The sequence below is a fragment of the Ictalurus furcatus genome, chromosome 27 (genome assembly GCF_023375685.1).
Source record: "Ictalurus furcatus strain D&B chromosome 27, Billie_1.0, whole genome shotgun sequence".
NCBI lineage: Eukaryota > Metazoa > Chordata > Actinopteri > Siluriformes > Ictaluridae > Ictalurus > Ictalurus furcatus.
In genome coordinates this window covers 6,561,722-6,577,900 of record NC_071281.1, presented here as the reverse complement: position 1 = coordinate 6,577,900, position 16,179 = coordinate 6,561,722, and the positions used below count along the sequence as shown (strand labels likewise).

Below are 16,179 nucleotides of genomic sequence, written 5' to 3'. Positions count from 1 at the left end.
CAAAATGCACAAGATGTAAAACCTTCTGGCAGATGAGCTACAACAGAAGAAGACCACATCAGGTTCCACTCCTGTCAGCCAAGAACAGGAATCTGAGGCAGCAATAGACACAGGCTCACCGAAACTGGACAGTTAAAGATTAGGAAAAAAAATTTCCAACCTTCAAGTGTCTAGTTGTTCTCAACCTGTTCATGAATTGTTCTGCTGCTACATGATTGGTTGATTGGCTATTTGCACGAATGAACAGACAGGTGTTCCCACTGAAGTGGCCGGTGAGTGTATAATCCTGCATCTTGGATTTCAGTTCATGTTTCTGAGAAATCATACCATAGGAACATTCACTGTGTGACTTTGCAATGATTCTTTGTAAATCGCCCACAAGAATAACTGCAGACAAACTTTGCATACAAATTAGTGCTGGTCATTTGGGATTTGGTAAATTTTTAGTAAATCAGGGCCTCAGTGTGTCAGTACAGTGTATTACAGTGTATTTTCTTGATTTATATAGGCAATACCATGTGCCAACATTAACCGAGTTGTGAATTTGTGCTGGGATTGTGGAAGTATTGCTCAGTTCCGCAGGCTTTGTGGGAGAAATGCGATAGATGAGGATAATCACTCCTCATGCTTGACCTCCTGCAGCTGAACTATTTGTGTTTGTGTACTAGAACCAAGTCGGCATTCTCTTCTCTCCTTTCCTCTGTTCGAAGCGCTTGTCATAAGTGTAAATGAAAGATGGTGTAACAGAGTTATGTGTGTGTGTGTGTGTGTGTGTGTGTGTGTGTGTGTGTGTGTGTGTGTTAGAGAGAGAGAGAGAGAGGGAGGGGGTTGAGAGAGAGGGATGGAGGGAGTGAGAGGGGGTTGAGATAGAGAATGAGAGAGGGGGAGGGAGGTGCAGCAAGCTTTACTCAGGAGACTTAGGTCATGTTTTATAAAGGACACTGCAGCCGGTGCTGAAAATGTCAGCTTCTCACAAACATCTCTCCATTATTTGCAGCTCATCTTAACTCCTCTCTCACTCAACACTCATCCAACATCAAGCTGATTTATTTCCCAGAAATGTCAATAGGTCACCATGGCATAAAGGGGAAAATCACCTTCCAGTTATTTTGAATAATAAATAAAATGATTACAAATGAAGGCTGCTTTTTTCTTTCTTTTTTGTGTGACAGCAGTGATTTTTCCCTGCATGGCAGCTGCTGTCAGAACGGATTGCTTTGGATGACTGACTGTGTTGAGTTTGGCAACCTTTTCTGCCTGTTTGTCCAGCGAATATACTGACGGAACTCTATATTAAGACTATATTAATAAATTTAGAGGCATTATGCGCGAGCATGTTTGTATGTATTTTTAATTATTATAGCTTTTATGTTTGTAGTGGATTTGTAGTTTTATAAGATTTCAAATTTGTTTGTGTAGTTAGTTAGGCTACCTATAACCCCAGGCAAAAATGATGGAATCACCACACGTAGAGGATGTTCACCCGGCTTTTTTAATTCGCAGCAAATAAACTAATCACAGACATGACACAAAACAAATTTGAACAATTCTGAACATTCTGGTTTCATGAAACATATTTCAAACAAATTAAATAAAATTACAGTTGTCAACTGAAACAATGGAAAGGATTATAAAACTCCTTCAAGGAGGAAATCCGACATGGAGTGTGGCAAGAGATGTTGGTTGTTCCCAGTCAGCTGTGTCCAAAATTTGGTGCAAGTATAAACAAAATGGGAAGGTTATAAAAGGAAAACATACGGTTCGACCAAGGAAGACGTCAAAGCATCAGGATAGAAAAATATAAAATGCCTTGAAAACAGAAAATGCACAACAAAACAAATGAAAAACAAATGGACAGAAACAGGAATCAATGTTAGTGACAGAGATAAGCTGAATGAAATGGGATTTACGTATAGAAAAGCCAAATGAAAACCAGCACTAACACCTAAACAGAGGAAATCATGGTTACAGTGGGCTAAAGAGAAGCAATCATGGAGTGCGGATGATTTGATGAAAGGGATATTCAGTGATGAATCATGGATCTGCACTGGTCAGAGAGATAATGCTGGAAGTTTTGTCTGCGCCGTTCTAATGAAACATAAATATGACTGGCTGAAGAAAACAATCAAATTTCCGCACTCATTTATGATATGGGGTTTCATGTCAGGTAAAACACCAGGCAAGACCACCAAATAGGTTTGGTGATGATGAAGTCATTTTTCAGGGTAATGCATCTCGCCACAGAACAAAGAGTGTTAAAGCTTTTCTTCAGGAAAGGCAGATCAACTCCGTGACAGGGCCAGCAAACACTCCGGATCTCAATAAGATTTAAATTTATGATGGAAATGAAATAAATTGGTCCATGACAAGGCGCCATCCTGCAAAGCTGATCTGTCAACTGCTATTCAAGAAAGTTGGAACCAGCTTGATGGAGAATATTGTTTTTCATTGGTGAAATCCACGCCTCATAGAATTCAAGCCATCATAAAAGCCTGAGGAGGAGCAACAAAGTACTAATTGTAGATTTTTTTTTTTTTTGTGATGATTCCATAAATTTTTCCTCTACTTGATCTGGTGAAAAATAGGCCATTGATTAAAACAATTTAATTGAATTTGTTCGAGGTATGTTTCAAGAAGCCAGAATTTTCTGCTATTAAACAAAAAAAAAAATGTTTTGTGTGATATCTGTGATTTGTTTATTTGCTTTGAAGTAAACAATCCAGGTGAGCATCCTCTAAGTGTGGTGATTTCATCATTATTGCCAGGGGTTGTAGAATTTGGTCGAACACTGCTAATTCACGTATATATGTTTATGCATGTTCCAAATTCTAAACAATTCAATTTGCATTTGTGTTTTTTTCCCCCATGATTGTCAAACAGCGAAATGTTTTCAAGGAAGACAAAGAGGACAATTCCAGTTTATTTATACACCCTGCTCTCGTTTTCCTTTTCATCCATTTTTTCTGTCTTGTCTTAATATAAGGAATTTCCTGTCATTACAGGATTAAAATTGGACTCACTTCGGTATCTTAATTATAATGCCCCTACTGCACCTGCCTAACACAATAATAGCATTCTTGCATAGCTGCAGCCTCTTAAATGCCATATTAGTATTTGTGAAAGATCTCCACTGTCTGTGAAAATTCTTGTAACTATCAAATACAAGATAGTTTGTAGAGGCTCTGTATTTTTGTTTTAAAATATCTGGAACATGTGGCCAAATGTTATAGGATGTACAGTATATGCAGTGTGTAGGCATGGTATCTAGAAATAATAAATAATTGTATACAAATTTGTAAGTCCTCATTTGTAAGTCGCTTTGGATAAAAGCATCTGCTAAATGAATAAATGTAAATGAGCGCACAGCTGGAGTACTATTATTATATTTAGAAAATTGGCTGGACTCTGAGGAAAATATCAAATCTGTACTTAGATCATTCCTGTTCGTACACAATGTTCAAAATCACAGTCTTTGTCTAAGTCACACAAGACGTACATTTGTACTGGCCAAAGGCTGCAGTCTACATTCAGTGTAAACTAATACAACTTGAATGAAGTATCAGACAGGTTTGTGATTACCCACCACTAGCTAGTGGGCTTATACTAACTCAAAGTGGCAAGTGAAAAGAGCAATGGGAAATGCCCTGCAGAGTGGCAAATAAATCTCTTCATTTGTTGACAAAACTCTCCATAACTACTGAGTAGAGTTCAATTTCAGCTATCCTTCCCAACTCATTATACTCAGAGCCCAGCACATTTCTCTCAACACAGCAGTGGAAACAGGACAGAATAACTGTGAAATGAATGTTTCCAATGGAAACTAGGTTTCGAAAGAGTCTTACCCGAGTAAGATAATGTTATCTCTTGAATTCTATAATTAGGTGAGCTATTTTCTTGTTAAACTCCTGAAACACCGTTCACTTCTCTTCTTCCTCATATTGTACATCAGGTTTAAATATGTAGTTCAGTTTTATTTGTATAATACTTTTGACAATAGGCATTTCTCACAGAGCAGCTCTCTATGTTGATTTAGATCTCTAATGAGCAGGCCAGAGGTGACAGTGACGAGGAAAAACTCACTGAGGCGACATGAGAGAGGAAACGGACTCGAAAGGGAACCCGTCCTCTTCTGGGTGATACCACATATTGTGATGGTTTTGTGAAATTCGCATAAATTGGTTTTGTGAAATTTTTAAGTGTATCTGTGTGGAACTATAAATACAATCGAGGAGCAGCAGCCATATTTCAGAACACCCTATGCCTATTCATGTAGGTGATATTGGTACATATTAAAATTTACATTTTTGTGCCGTCAAGCAGTCCCTCCAGGATTTAGTGATTTTGCAATAGAATTTAACGCAACTCCACAATATTTGAACAAGCTTACAATTTTTCTAAATTAGCCACAGATTTTCCACAGATTTGGTGCCAAGACACGTCATTTAACATCAACACGCATTCAGCCAAAGCCCAGTTCGATTCACGTGCATGCACAAAAAACTCGCATGGCAAAATTGCCTCACAAATTTTGAAAAAAGCCGCAGCAAAATAAAGCATTTTTGGCCACAACAGTCACAAAAAACCTCAGCGAAATCCTATATAGACTGGTCAAGGAGTTTGAAGTGGTGGTTGTATAAATACCCCTGCATCTGGAAGTTCCGACTGCTAATGGGACAGTTTACTGGCAAAAACTACACCATGAAGACAAAGAAATGCTCTGAACAACTCCGCAACAAGGTTATTGAAAAGTACCAGCCAGTGGATGGATGCCAGTGGAGCTTCACTGAATATCCCTTAGAGTACAATGAAGTCAATGTTTGAATTTCATTTTTTTTAAAGAATATGCCACTGCTGTAAATCTACCTGAGAAGGCCATCCTTAAAAACTTGAGTGTCGTGTAAGCAGGGCATGTCGAGCCATCTTGAAGGTTTTTTGTGGTTTGCTTGCAGTTGATGTCATTCAGATGTGGCCTTGTATGCTTATTAGTGGCAATGCTGTTTACCACAAACAATATGTATGTACTGTATACAGGAGTATAGTAATTAATCGCTGTTCATGCTTGCTCAGCTGAATTTTACGATGACTCATTTCCACTTATCTAATCTGTCAGTTTCCTTGCAGCACCTTATCAAACACAATTTTGTGCTTGTGTTTTGTTTTATTTAATGAATTATGTCCAAAGAGATCTGTGATTTCACTCTTCAGATATTATACATGGTGTGAAAAAGTATTTCCTGATTTCTTCGGTTTTTGTGTATATCTCTTTTAGATCTTCAAATGAAATATTACATTAAACAAAGGCAACCTGAGTAAACACATAATACAGTTTTTATTTAGTTTTTTTTTTTATTGAAGCAAAAAAAGCTGTCCAACACCTATCACCGATGTAAAAGACTAATTGCCCCTTAAACTTAAAATCTGGTTGTGCCGCCTTTAGCAGCAATAACTGCAAACATTCACTTACTTCTAGGAAAAGGATTTACTCCTATGCTTTGGATCATTGTCTTCCTGTAATTGTAATCCAGTTGTGCTTGAGTTTCAACTTATGGACCGAAGACTGGACATTCTCCTTTAGGATTTTCTATTAGAGAGCAGAATTCATGTTTCCCTCAATTGTGAGTTTCCCATGTCCTGAAGCAGCAAAGCATCCTCACGCCATCACACTGCCACCACCATGCTTCACTGTAGGTATGATGATCTTTTCGTGGAATTCTGTGTTCGGTTTATGCCAGATGTAACGAGACCCCTTTCTTCCAAACAGTTCCACTTTCAACCCACAGAACATTCTCCCAAAAGGTTTGAGGATCTGTGTTCAGACAAACCTTAATGCTCTTCTGGGTTAGCAGTGGTTTTCGCCTCACCACTCTTCAATGGATCCCAGTGTCTTTCTGATAGTGGAGTCACAGACTGATGCATTTCAATCACCTCCTTCTCATAATTTCTGAAATTTCTGTCAATGTTGGCATAGAGTGTTACTGGGTAAGACCTTTTAACCAACTATATATTTGTCTTATAAATGTTACATAGCTAAACTGTTAGGCAACAGTAAACTTTGTATGGAAATGTCTGACCAGTCCCTGGTACCCTCTCATGGACACGGTGAGAGGGTAACTTCCTGCAACATCTAAGGCTGCAAAGTTTTTACCTCTTTTAATTTTAACTGTGCCTCTGTATTTCTGTCTTTCTGTCTTTCTGTTACCATATATTCTGTGGTTTTAATTAATTAATTATTTTTTTAATCAGAGCACTTGCTACTATGGAAAATATCACAGTCGAGCCCTGCTAATGGACTATGTAAATATAGTCCATTAAAAATAGATCCCCTACTTTATAACACCCTTTTACACTCTCCTGTCTACTGTAGTGCTGAAAGTGAAAGGGTAAAAATGCCATTTTATCTTAAATCGCGCCGCCAAAAACAACACATTAAAATGAGTATTACAGAGGAGTGTATAGCCGAATGTTGTAAGCTATGCATCAGTGTATTACTCAGTAAGACCTTTTAGCCAAGTTCGAGCTGTTGAAAAAGTTCTATTTAAGTGTTGATTTGATTGAACAGGGTTTGCAGTAATCAGGCCTGGTTGCATCTAGTCCAGCTGAACCCCATTATGAATGCAGTTTCACAGATTTGGGGAATTAGTAACTATGGGGCAAATAGATTTTCACACAGACCCAGTTGGTATTGGATAACATTTTTTACTTCAATAAATAACATTATAATTTAAAAACTGTGTTTTGGGTTTGCTCAGGTTGCCTTTGTTTTATCTTAGAACTTGTTTTAATTTCTGAAACAATTTAGTATGCGATATACACCAAAACAGAAGAAATCGGTTTTCACAGCACTATACAAAAAAGCTTGCAAACATAACTATCAATCATAAAAAAGTATAAATAGATCATTTTTGGTTTTTGTCCTAAAATAGGAAATTTGTTTCCACTGTGGGTTCGTAGAAAACATAAACACAACAACACCATACATATAAACCATCATAAACAATCACAGGCATAGAGGGGAGAAGGAAACAAAAAGAAAACATCAGGATCATACAACAAATGCCAGAGCATAAGATGGCATCACAATAGCTGATTACCTATGCGTTTAACGCTCGTATTGCCATAGGTATATTTCACATAAATATGCACTTATTTTATTTATAGTCCCTAGCTACCGATTTCGGTTATGATAAATGACTTATAATTCTTAGTAATTTAAGGACTAATTATATCTTGTTCATTGAGTAGAATGTGCCAGCTGTGGAGGCTCGATCACACACTGACATGGTATTACTTATCAGGTACGAAATGTGTATTAAGTCATGAATAACATGTGGGGGTGCTGTTATAGAAAAAGTGCTCCATGATTGGTTGGTGTGATATGGCCAAACACAAAGCTGTGAATAGAAATCTTCAGGATGACCCTGAGACCACGACGCCACTCATCTTTTGCAGAATGGACAAACAGGCATGCTTGTCATGAGTGAATTAAATTATGTGCCTGACAGAATCTGTGGCAATCCTGCACGCAGTCATTCTAAATGTTTCACATGCAAATTTATTAACACAGCCACTAATATCCCAGGCCCTAAAGGATGAGGTTTTATCACTCATCAGTCCTCATGAATCACCACAGGAGTTGTTTATTGTCTCTCTTGCAAGAGATGCAATCAGCTGTTCATCAGTGAAAGCATGAAGAGACTGGCTGAGCATTATACTATCACAATAAAGGATTTCTCCTCTCCAGTGGTGAGAAACATCACCAGCAATAGACATAGCATTAATGACATCGCTGTTCTTTACTGCTGGTTGTTTTTTTGGGACCAATGAAGTGAGGAAGCTTAAGTAGAAAGAGTTCGTTTACACTCTCAGAACTTTGGAATCCTGTTGAATGAATGTAATGTTTTAACAGCGACTGTTCAATCATCTTATCATTTTAGATATTTTAAATATCTATCCTTTTCACCTCCTTGCCAGAGCCATATCTCCCTGCAGTTCTTGCCTGGTTTCCCACTGAAGCTAAGCAGGGTTGAGCCTGGCCTGTATCTGGCCAGTACCTGGATGAGAGACCTCTAGGGGAAAACTAAGGTTGCTGCTGGTAGTGATATTAGTGAGGCCAGCAGGGGGCACTCACCCTGTGGTCTGTGTGGGTTCTAATGCCTCAGTATAGTGATGGGGACACTATACTGTAAAAACAGCACCGTGTTTCAGATGAGACGTTAAACCGAGGTCCTGACTCTCTGTGGTCATTAAAAATCCCAGAACACTTATCGATTAGGGGTATAACCCACTGGTGTCCTGGCGAAATTCCCCCATTGGCCCTTCTCTATCATGGCCCCATAATAATCTCCATCCCTGAATTGGCTACATCACTCTCCTCACTTCTCCACTAATAGCTGGTGTGTACTGGTGTGTGTTCTGGTACACTATGGCTGCCGTCACATCATCCAGGTGGATGCTACACACTAGTGGTGGTTGAGGAGACCCCCCCCCCCATGATAATCACCCTATCATGTGACAGCAGTGCAATTTGCTTTAAATCATACAGATACAGGTCAAGAGCTTCACTTAATGTTCACGTCAAACAGTGGAATGCTGAAAAAATGTGATCTCGGTGACTTTGACTGTGGCATGGATGTTGGTGCCAAATGGACTGATTTAAGTGTTTCAACTGCAGATTTCTAGGTCTAGGTCTCTAGAGTTTACACAGAATTTTGCAAAAACAAAACAAAACAAACATTCTGTGTATGCCAGTTCTGTGGGCAGACATGCCTTGTTGATGTGAGAGGTCAGAGGAGAATAGTCATATTGGTTTGTTCTGACAGGAAATCAGTGGTGATTCAAATAACCACTCTTTACAACCGTGGTGAGCAGAAAAGCATCTCAGAATACACAACAAAATGTCATACAAAAGCAGAAGACCACATTAGGTTCCACTCCTGTCAGCCAAGAGCAGGAATCTGGGGCTATAGTGGGCACAGGCTCAGCAAACCTGGACAGTTGAAGACTGGAAAAAGCCAAAAGTGTCTAAATCCTGCACCGCTAGTTCACTAATACTCACTGAATGAGGCCTCCACTTATGTTACTAATTAATAATTAATCAGTTAACCTCAGATTACAGTTCTAGAGAAAGCCGATGTGGTCTTCTGCTGAAAGGTTCAACGTGTTGTGCTCTCTGAGATTATTTTCTGCTCACTGTATCTGCGTGACTTGCACTGTTGCCACATGATTGGCTGATTGGGTAATTGCATGAATGAGCGGGTGTACAGGTGTTCCTATTAACATGGCCAGTGAGTATGTGGGCACCTGATCATCACACCCATATGTTCGTGTTGAACATCCTATTCCAGAACCATGATCATTAATATGGAGTTTGTTCCCTTTTGCTGCCATAACAGCCTCCACTCTTCTGGGAAGGCTTTCCACTAAAATTTGGGATGTGGCTGTGGGTATTGGCGAGGTCAGGCAATGATGTTCATCAAGAAGGCCTGGGGTTCAGTCTACATTCCAATTCATCCCAAAGGTGTTCAGTGTGGTTGAGGCCATGACAAAGTCCTCTGTGCAGGTCACTCAAGTTTCTTTCACCTCAACTTTGGCAAACCATGTCTTTATGGACCTTGCTTTATGCACAGGTGCATTGTCATGCTGGAAAATATTTGCACCTCTTAGTTCCAATAAAGAGAAATCTTAATGCTACAGCAAAGAAATAAAGTCTAGACAATTGTGTGCTTCATAATTTGTGGCAACATTTTGGGAAAGACCCACATATTGGTGTGTTGGTCAGGTCTCCACATACTTATAGCCATATGCTGTATATTCTCATAATCATTATTTAGAGGGTCAATCAACACATGCAGGATGCTATGTTGTAAACCAAAGCTCAATGGGTCTGTAAATGTATTTATGAGCTCTGTGAGTGTGTATATGGGCTTGCCTGTCTGTCTGTCTGTCTGATAAATGGAGTATATGATCATGTTTCTGGTGTCACAGAATTACATAGAAGCAGCAGGTGTGTGTGTGTGTGTGTGTGTGTGTGTGTGTGTGTGTGTGTGTGTGTGTGTGTGAAGAGAGAACAGCAATATTGTCTATGTATGTGTGTCTCTGCAGGTCCTTCTCGATCTGTTTCAGTTTGTCCAAATGAATTAATATCTTGCTTCTTCTTCTTTTCCTCACTTCTCTCAATCTCTTCTCTGCTGTTCTCTTTCCCCCTTTTTGTTTCTTCTCCTGCCTTTTCCTCCTCTACTTCTCTTTCCAGTTTTCTCCTCTTATCTGCTTAACTCCATTCCATTTCTTCTCTCCCCTCCTTCCTCTCTCTCAAACTCTCACACTTTCTTTCCTTTCCTTTCACATTTTGCCCTGTCCTCTCTTCCTTTTCCCTCTCCTCTTCTTCTTCCACTTGCTGTTTCTTTCCTCCTCTCTCTTCTTCTCTCTGCATCTTCTTCTCTCTCACTCATTCATATTTATCTCACTCTGTTCTGTTCACATATTACATCTCCTTTCCCATCTTTCTTCTCCTGGTTGTTTCTCTTTTTCTTTCCTCCTTTCCTCTGTCTTCCAGAAAAAAAAAATCTTTTCTCTTCACTTTTCCTTTCTTCTTCCCACCTCTCCCCTTTCCAATCCTCCTATTTCCTCTCCTATCTTCTCTTTCCTGTCCTTCTTTTGTCTTCTAATATCCATTTTTTGTCTTCTTATCCATGTTTTCCCTATCCCCTCTCCTCTCCTCTCTCCTCTCTTCTCCTCTCCTCTCCTGTCTCCTTTCCTTTCAATCAAGCAAAGGTTTAAACTCTGCCATATGATTTATCTTGCTGACAAACTTGTATCATCCAGCCTACCTGACACACACACACACACACACACACACACACACACACACACACACACACACTGAGCGTTTAAAAAGATTTTTTAATGTTACCTTAGTCCTGGTCTTAGTCCTGGTGTGTGTCTCCACTGGAGGCCGTGTGTGTGTTCGCCTTGATGAGTGTTTGAAAAAAAATCCACATCCACTGATGTTCACATCACTGTTGCATTCTCTCCCATCGCCTCATTTGCGCGCCTTTCTATCCACAGCTGCTCACTACTTGCCTGTGTCTGTGTGTGTGTGTCAGGTGTTCAAGCAGCAGGCGTCAGCCAGCGTGTGTGCGCTGGGCCAGCGTTTGCATGAACAGGAGAAGGACTTTGCAGGCAAAGCGGCAAGTTTCCAGCGGGAGATCCAACACCTGCAGGCTCAGCTCCGCGACCGACAAGAACAACTCAGTGGAGCTCTGCAGCAAAAGAGGTGACCGTGCGCTCTCTCTCTCTCTCTCTCTCTCTCTCTCTCTCTTTCTCTCTCTTTCTCTGAATGGTGCGATGCCGCAAGGATGAGATGAGAGAGGGGACGCAGAGGAGCAGCAGTCATCGTAGAGCAAATAACAGATCAGCTGAGAAAGAGGGATGTGGAGAGGGGTGGAGAGAAAGAGAAAGAGAGATGAGGGGGTAAGAAGAAGGGTAAAGTGGCACACCTGCAGGCAGTCCCTGAATTTCTCAGTAGGATTTGTCTGTCTGTCTGTCTGTCTGTTTGTCTGTCTGTCTCTCTCCCTCTCCTACTTGTTTACCCCCCACCCATTTTAATTATTTTCTGTTGGCATCTCAGCACTCCTGTCCTTTTTATTTGTTTGTTTTTTGTTTTTTTTTTGTTTTTTTTTAAACAACAACCACATTTTCTATTATTTCTGCTGTTGTTTTATTGTTGTTGTTCTTGTTGTTGTTGCTCTCAGTTTTATTTGGTTGAATTACTTTTCTCTACAATATTGATTTTTCAGAGAATCACAATCCTTTGCTATATCACACACATCTAAATATGCAGTACAGATCCCCAGAGCTGCTGGAATGTATGTTTTAGTCGTAAGATTAACTCTTTTTTTTTGCTATAATGATATAGGAGACACCTGAAATGTACAATTATCTGCTTTTCAGCTAAATTAGTAGTCAGACCAAATGAAACAAATAAAATTCACCTTCCAGTTCACTTAAGGGGAAGGGACGTGGGACGTGAAAGACGTGCATTTGCCCAGTAGCGGTTACTTTGGCCACTGAATTCATGAACCTTGAGTGTGTGAGCCAGCAGAAACCAAGTGGGCGGAATTGTGGTTTCTTTGCTCTGCAAAAAAAAAAAAAAAAAAATAGTAGTAGTAACATGGGACTTCTACTTCATTGTTTCCTTGAAAAAAAAACTTGCTGTTTTGTCCACTGACATACACGAGGGTTTTTGAGGTAAATTTTCGTTCTCTCCCTGCTAGTATTTTATTGCTAGCAATGTTGGCACCTTTGGACTCCAAGCTGTTCCCAGTCTCTAGAGCCACCACATAAGTGATGGTGAAATTAGTCAATGATAATACATCAGAGGGTTGCATATATATATATTAAACATACCAGCAAATGTGTCCAAATTTCAGAGTGAGAGCTTATGAGAGACACAGGCACAAGTAGACACAGGTCTACAAAAGCAACCGAACAGATTCCACACGCAGTAAAATTTCAGTTTTTATGCAACTCAAAAGCCCAATTAATAAACACAGTGGACTATCCACCAGTTTTCTGACACGATGCATGCATAAAATAGAGTAATATCTCGCTAGTCACATGTTAATTAGGCAAGATGTGCCTGTGTTCATCAACATTCTTATTAGAACCCCTGCTTAATTGACAAGTTTAAATGTTCACTAAAATGGCTGTGGTTAGTGTCTCTCTTAGTAAATATGGTCCTAAATGTGCCATAGTACTGTAAATAGTCTTGAAACACTGTATTCTGGGTCACGGGGGTAAATAATGAACACACCAGTGCATACCAGACAGGCAGACAATAAAGGTCACTAGTCTAAAATTGAACCTTTTTTGTGCGTTAAAAGGTAAAAAGCAGTGGCAATGTGTGGCATGTGCAAAATCAATCATCCTGGAAGCAGGGCTGGATTGTGAGAGTTCACGTTTTATATCTTGTTGGAGATCTCGAAAGTGTTAAGAGAAAAACTGCTTCTTTTTTCCACAGAAAGGCTTATATATATTACAAAACAATCAAATAAAACTATGGGTCAAAATTGTTACGAAGGTCATGGTTGGGTTTAGGTGTAGCATTAATCAGCTGTGTTAGTAATTATGTCATGGAAGGTCCTCACAAGGTGTGTGTGGGGGGGTGGGGGTGGTTTAGAGAGACTTGTAATATACAGTATTAATAGTTTTGGAGTTTATGTTACACTTCCTATATTTTCTTCACAAATTTTCTTATACTATCTAAACCAGTTTTTGGCAACACAATTGTGTTGGTGTTCTTGTATCATTATTTGTCATGCCAACAAACACCCAGAATTTGAAGGAAAAAGAATGGGAACATAATCATATTTGTATTTGAAGGTACTCTACTGTACTTATCTTTGAATGGGAGAGTTGATGATATGTGATGAGGTGAATAACGTTGATTATCTCATTACAATGACACCTGTCAAGGGGTGGGATATATTCAACAGCAAGGAAACATTCAGTTCTCAAAGTTAATGTGTTGGAAGCAGGAAAAATGGGCAAGTGTAAGGATCTGAGCGACTTTGACATGGGCCAAATTGTGATGGCTAGATGACTGGGTCAGAGCATCTCCAAAACAGCAGGTCTTGTGGGGTGTTCCCGGTATGTAGTGGTTAGTACCTACCAAAAGTTGTCCAAGGAAGGATAGCAGGTGAACCAGTAACAGGGTCTTTGGCACCCAAGGTTAATTGATGTATGTTGGGAGCGAAGACTAGCCCGTCTGGTACGGTCCCACAGAAAAGCTACTGTAGCACAAATTGCTGAAAAAGGTTATTGCTGGCTATGATAGAAAGGTGTCAGTACACTCAGTACATCACAGCTTGCTGCATATGGGGCTCCGTAACTGCAGATTGCCCATTCTGACCCCTATTCACAGCAGAAAGCACCCACAATGGGCACGTGAGCATCAGAAGTGGACTATGGAGCAATGGAAGAAGGTGGCCTGGTCTGATGAATCACGTTTTCTTTTACATTATGTGGATGGCCGTGTGTCTGTTTGCCATTTACCTGGAGAGGAGATGGTGCTAGGATGCACTATGGGAAGAAGGCAAGCCGGCAGAGACAGTGTGATGCTCTGGCCAGTGCTCTGTTGGGAAACCTTGGCTCCTGGCATTCATGTGGATGTTACCTACCACCTAACTAAACATTGATGCATACCAAGTAAACCCCTTCATGGCAACAGTATTTACTAATGGCAGTGGCCTCTTTCAGCAGGATAATGCACCCTGCCACGCTGCAAAAATTGTTCAGGAACGGTTTGAGGAACATGACAAAGAGTTCCAGGTGTTGACTCAGCCTCCAAATTCCCCAGATCTCAATCTGATCAAGCATCTATGGCATGGACTGGACAAACAAGGCGATCCAGAGGTCTCACCTCGCAACTTACAGAACTTAAAGGATCTGCTGCTAAGATCTTGGTGTCAGATACCACAGCACATCTTCAGAGGTCTTGAGGAGTCCATGCCTCTATGGGTCAGAGCTGTTTTGGCTTCACAAGAGGGCCTACACAATATTAGGCAGACGCTTTTAATGTTATGGCTGATCTGTGTATTTTTAAATGTATTTTTACTGTATCAGGAAACAGTGTTTTGGGGATGTTTTAACCAAGTGGTTCTAAACCAGGGAGAGATCTGAAGGGGCTCGCAAATTGTTTTCAAGAAAAAAAAACACAGACAGGGCATCATTTGGGTACTCTGTATTTTATTGCTTTTCAAATAGAATGTGCATAAACGAAAAACCCCGCATTCCCTCTCCCTCTGTATTTTCTTTTTGCTGGGGAGAGGTGGAACTTAGCCTGCCTTTTATCCTGCTGTCAGTGCAGACCAGTGTTGCCAACTTAACGACTTTATTTTGCAAAAAAAAAAAGAAAGAAAAGCGCCTAGCGACAAATCTAGCGACTTTTTAGACAAATCTTAGCAAATTTCCAAATGGTGCTAGTACTGTCCTGCAAGCGCGAGGTCTTGCTTTCCTGCTGCACTCACACCTCTCTCTGCGTCTGCCCTGTCAGTGAGTGGCTGAGAGCCTGAGATGTAACAATGTCATGGATAACGAGACGCGCCTTTCATCCCAATTTACATCATTCATACGTGAATGTTTTGAGAACGCAAGACGAATGTAATGCAACATGTAAAATAGTACACGTCAGTACAGCCTAGTTCTCTTGTTCAAAGCAGTTATACTGTTCAGAAACATTTTTGATCATTCATGTTCCATACCTGTCCGTTATATAGATTTATAAAAGTCATGAAAGTTATTTTTTAAAATCATAAAAGTTATGAAAAGTAATTAATAAGTACAAAAACACAAAAGCAAAAAAAAAAAAAAAAAAACAAGCGATCTATCTGTCTATCTATCTATCCATCAAAACCAGATTATAGATTAGGTATATACAGTATATCACAAAAGTGAGTACATCCCTCACATTTTTGTAAATATTTGATTATATCTTTTCATGTGACAACACTGAAGAAATGACACTTTGCTACAATGTAAAGTAGTGAGTGTACAGCTTGTGTAACAGTGTAAATTTGCTGTCCCCTCAAAATAACTCAACACATAGCCATTAATGTCTAAACCGTGTCTAAATGTGAGTACACCCTAAGTGAAAATGTCCAAATTGTCCCAATTAGCCATTTTCCCTCCCTGGTGTCATGTGACTTGTTAGTGTTACAAGGTCTCAGGTGTGAATGGGGAGCAGGTGTGTTAAATTTGGTGTCATCGCTCTCACACTCCCTCATACTGGTCACTGGAAGTTCAACATGGCAAGTCATGGCAAAGAACTCTCTGTGGATCTGAAAAAAAGAATTGTTGCTCTACTTAAAGATGGCCTAGGCTATAAGAAGATTGCCAAGACCCTGACACTGAGCTGCAGCACGGTGGCCTAAGAAGATTGCCAAGACTCTGACACTGAGCTGCAGCACGGTGGCCAAGACCATACAGCGGTTTAACAGGACAGGTTCCACTCAGAACAGGCCTCGCCATGGTCGACCAAAGAAGTTGAGTGCACGTGCTCAGCGTCATATCCAGAGGTTATCTTTGGGACATAGACGTATGATTGCTGCCAGCATTGCTGCAGAGGTTGAAGGGGTGGGGGTCAGCCTGTCAGTGCTCAGACCATATGCCACACACTGCATC

The 16,179-nt window shown here is 40.2% G+C and overlaps 1 protein-coding gene across 2 annotated transcripts in view; it reads left to right on the top strand.

Moving 5' to 3' along the window:
* cep89 (centrosomal protein 89) overlaps positions 1–16,179 on the top strand; it is a 111,254-nt gene that overhangs the window by 71,853 nt on the left and 23,222 nt on the right. For both annotated transcript variants that reach the window (XM_053616554.1, XM_053616553.1), the window contains one exon: positions 11,103–11,272. In XM_053616554.1, coding sequence (XP_053472529.1) covers positions 11,103–11,272 — 170 coding nt within the window. The remainder of the gene's footprint in view (positions 1–11,102; positions 11,273–16,179) is intronic.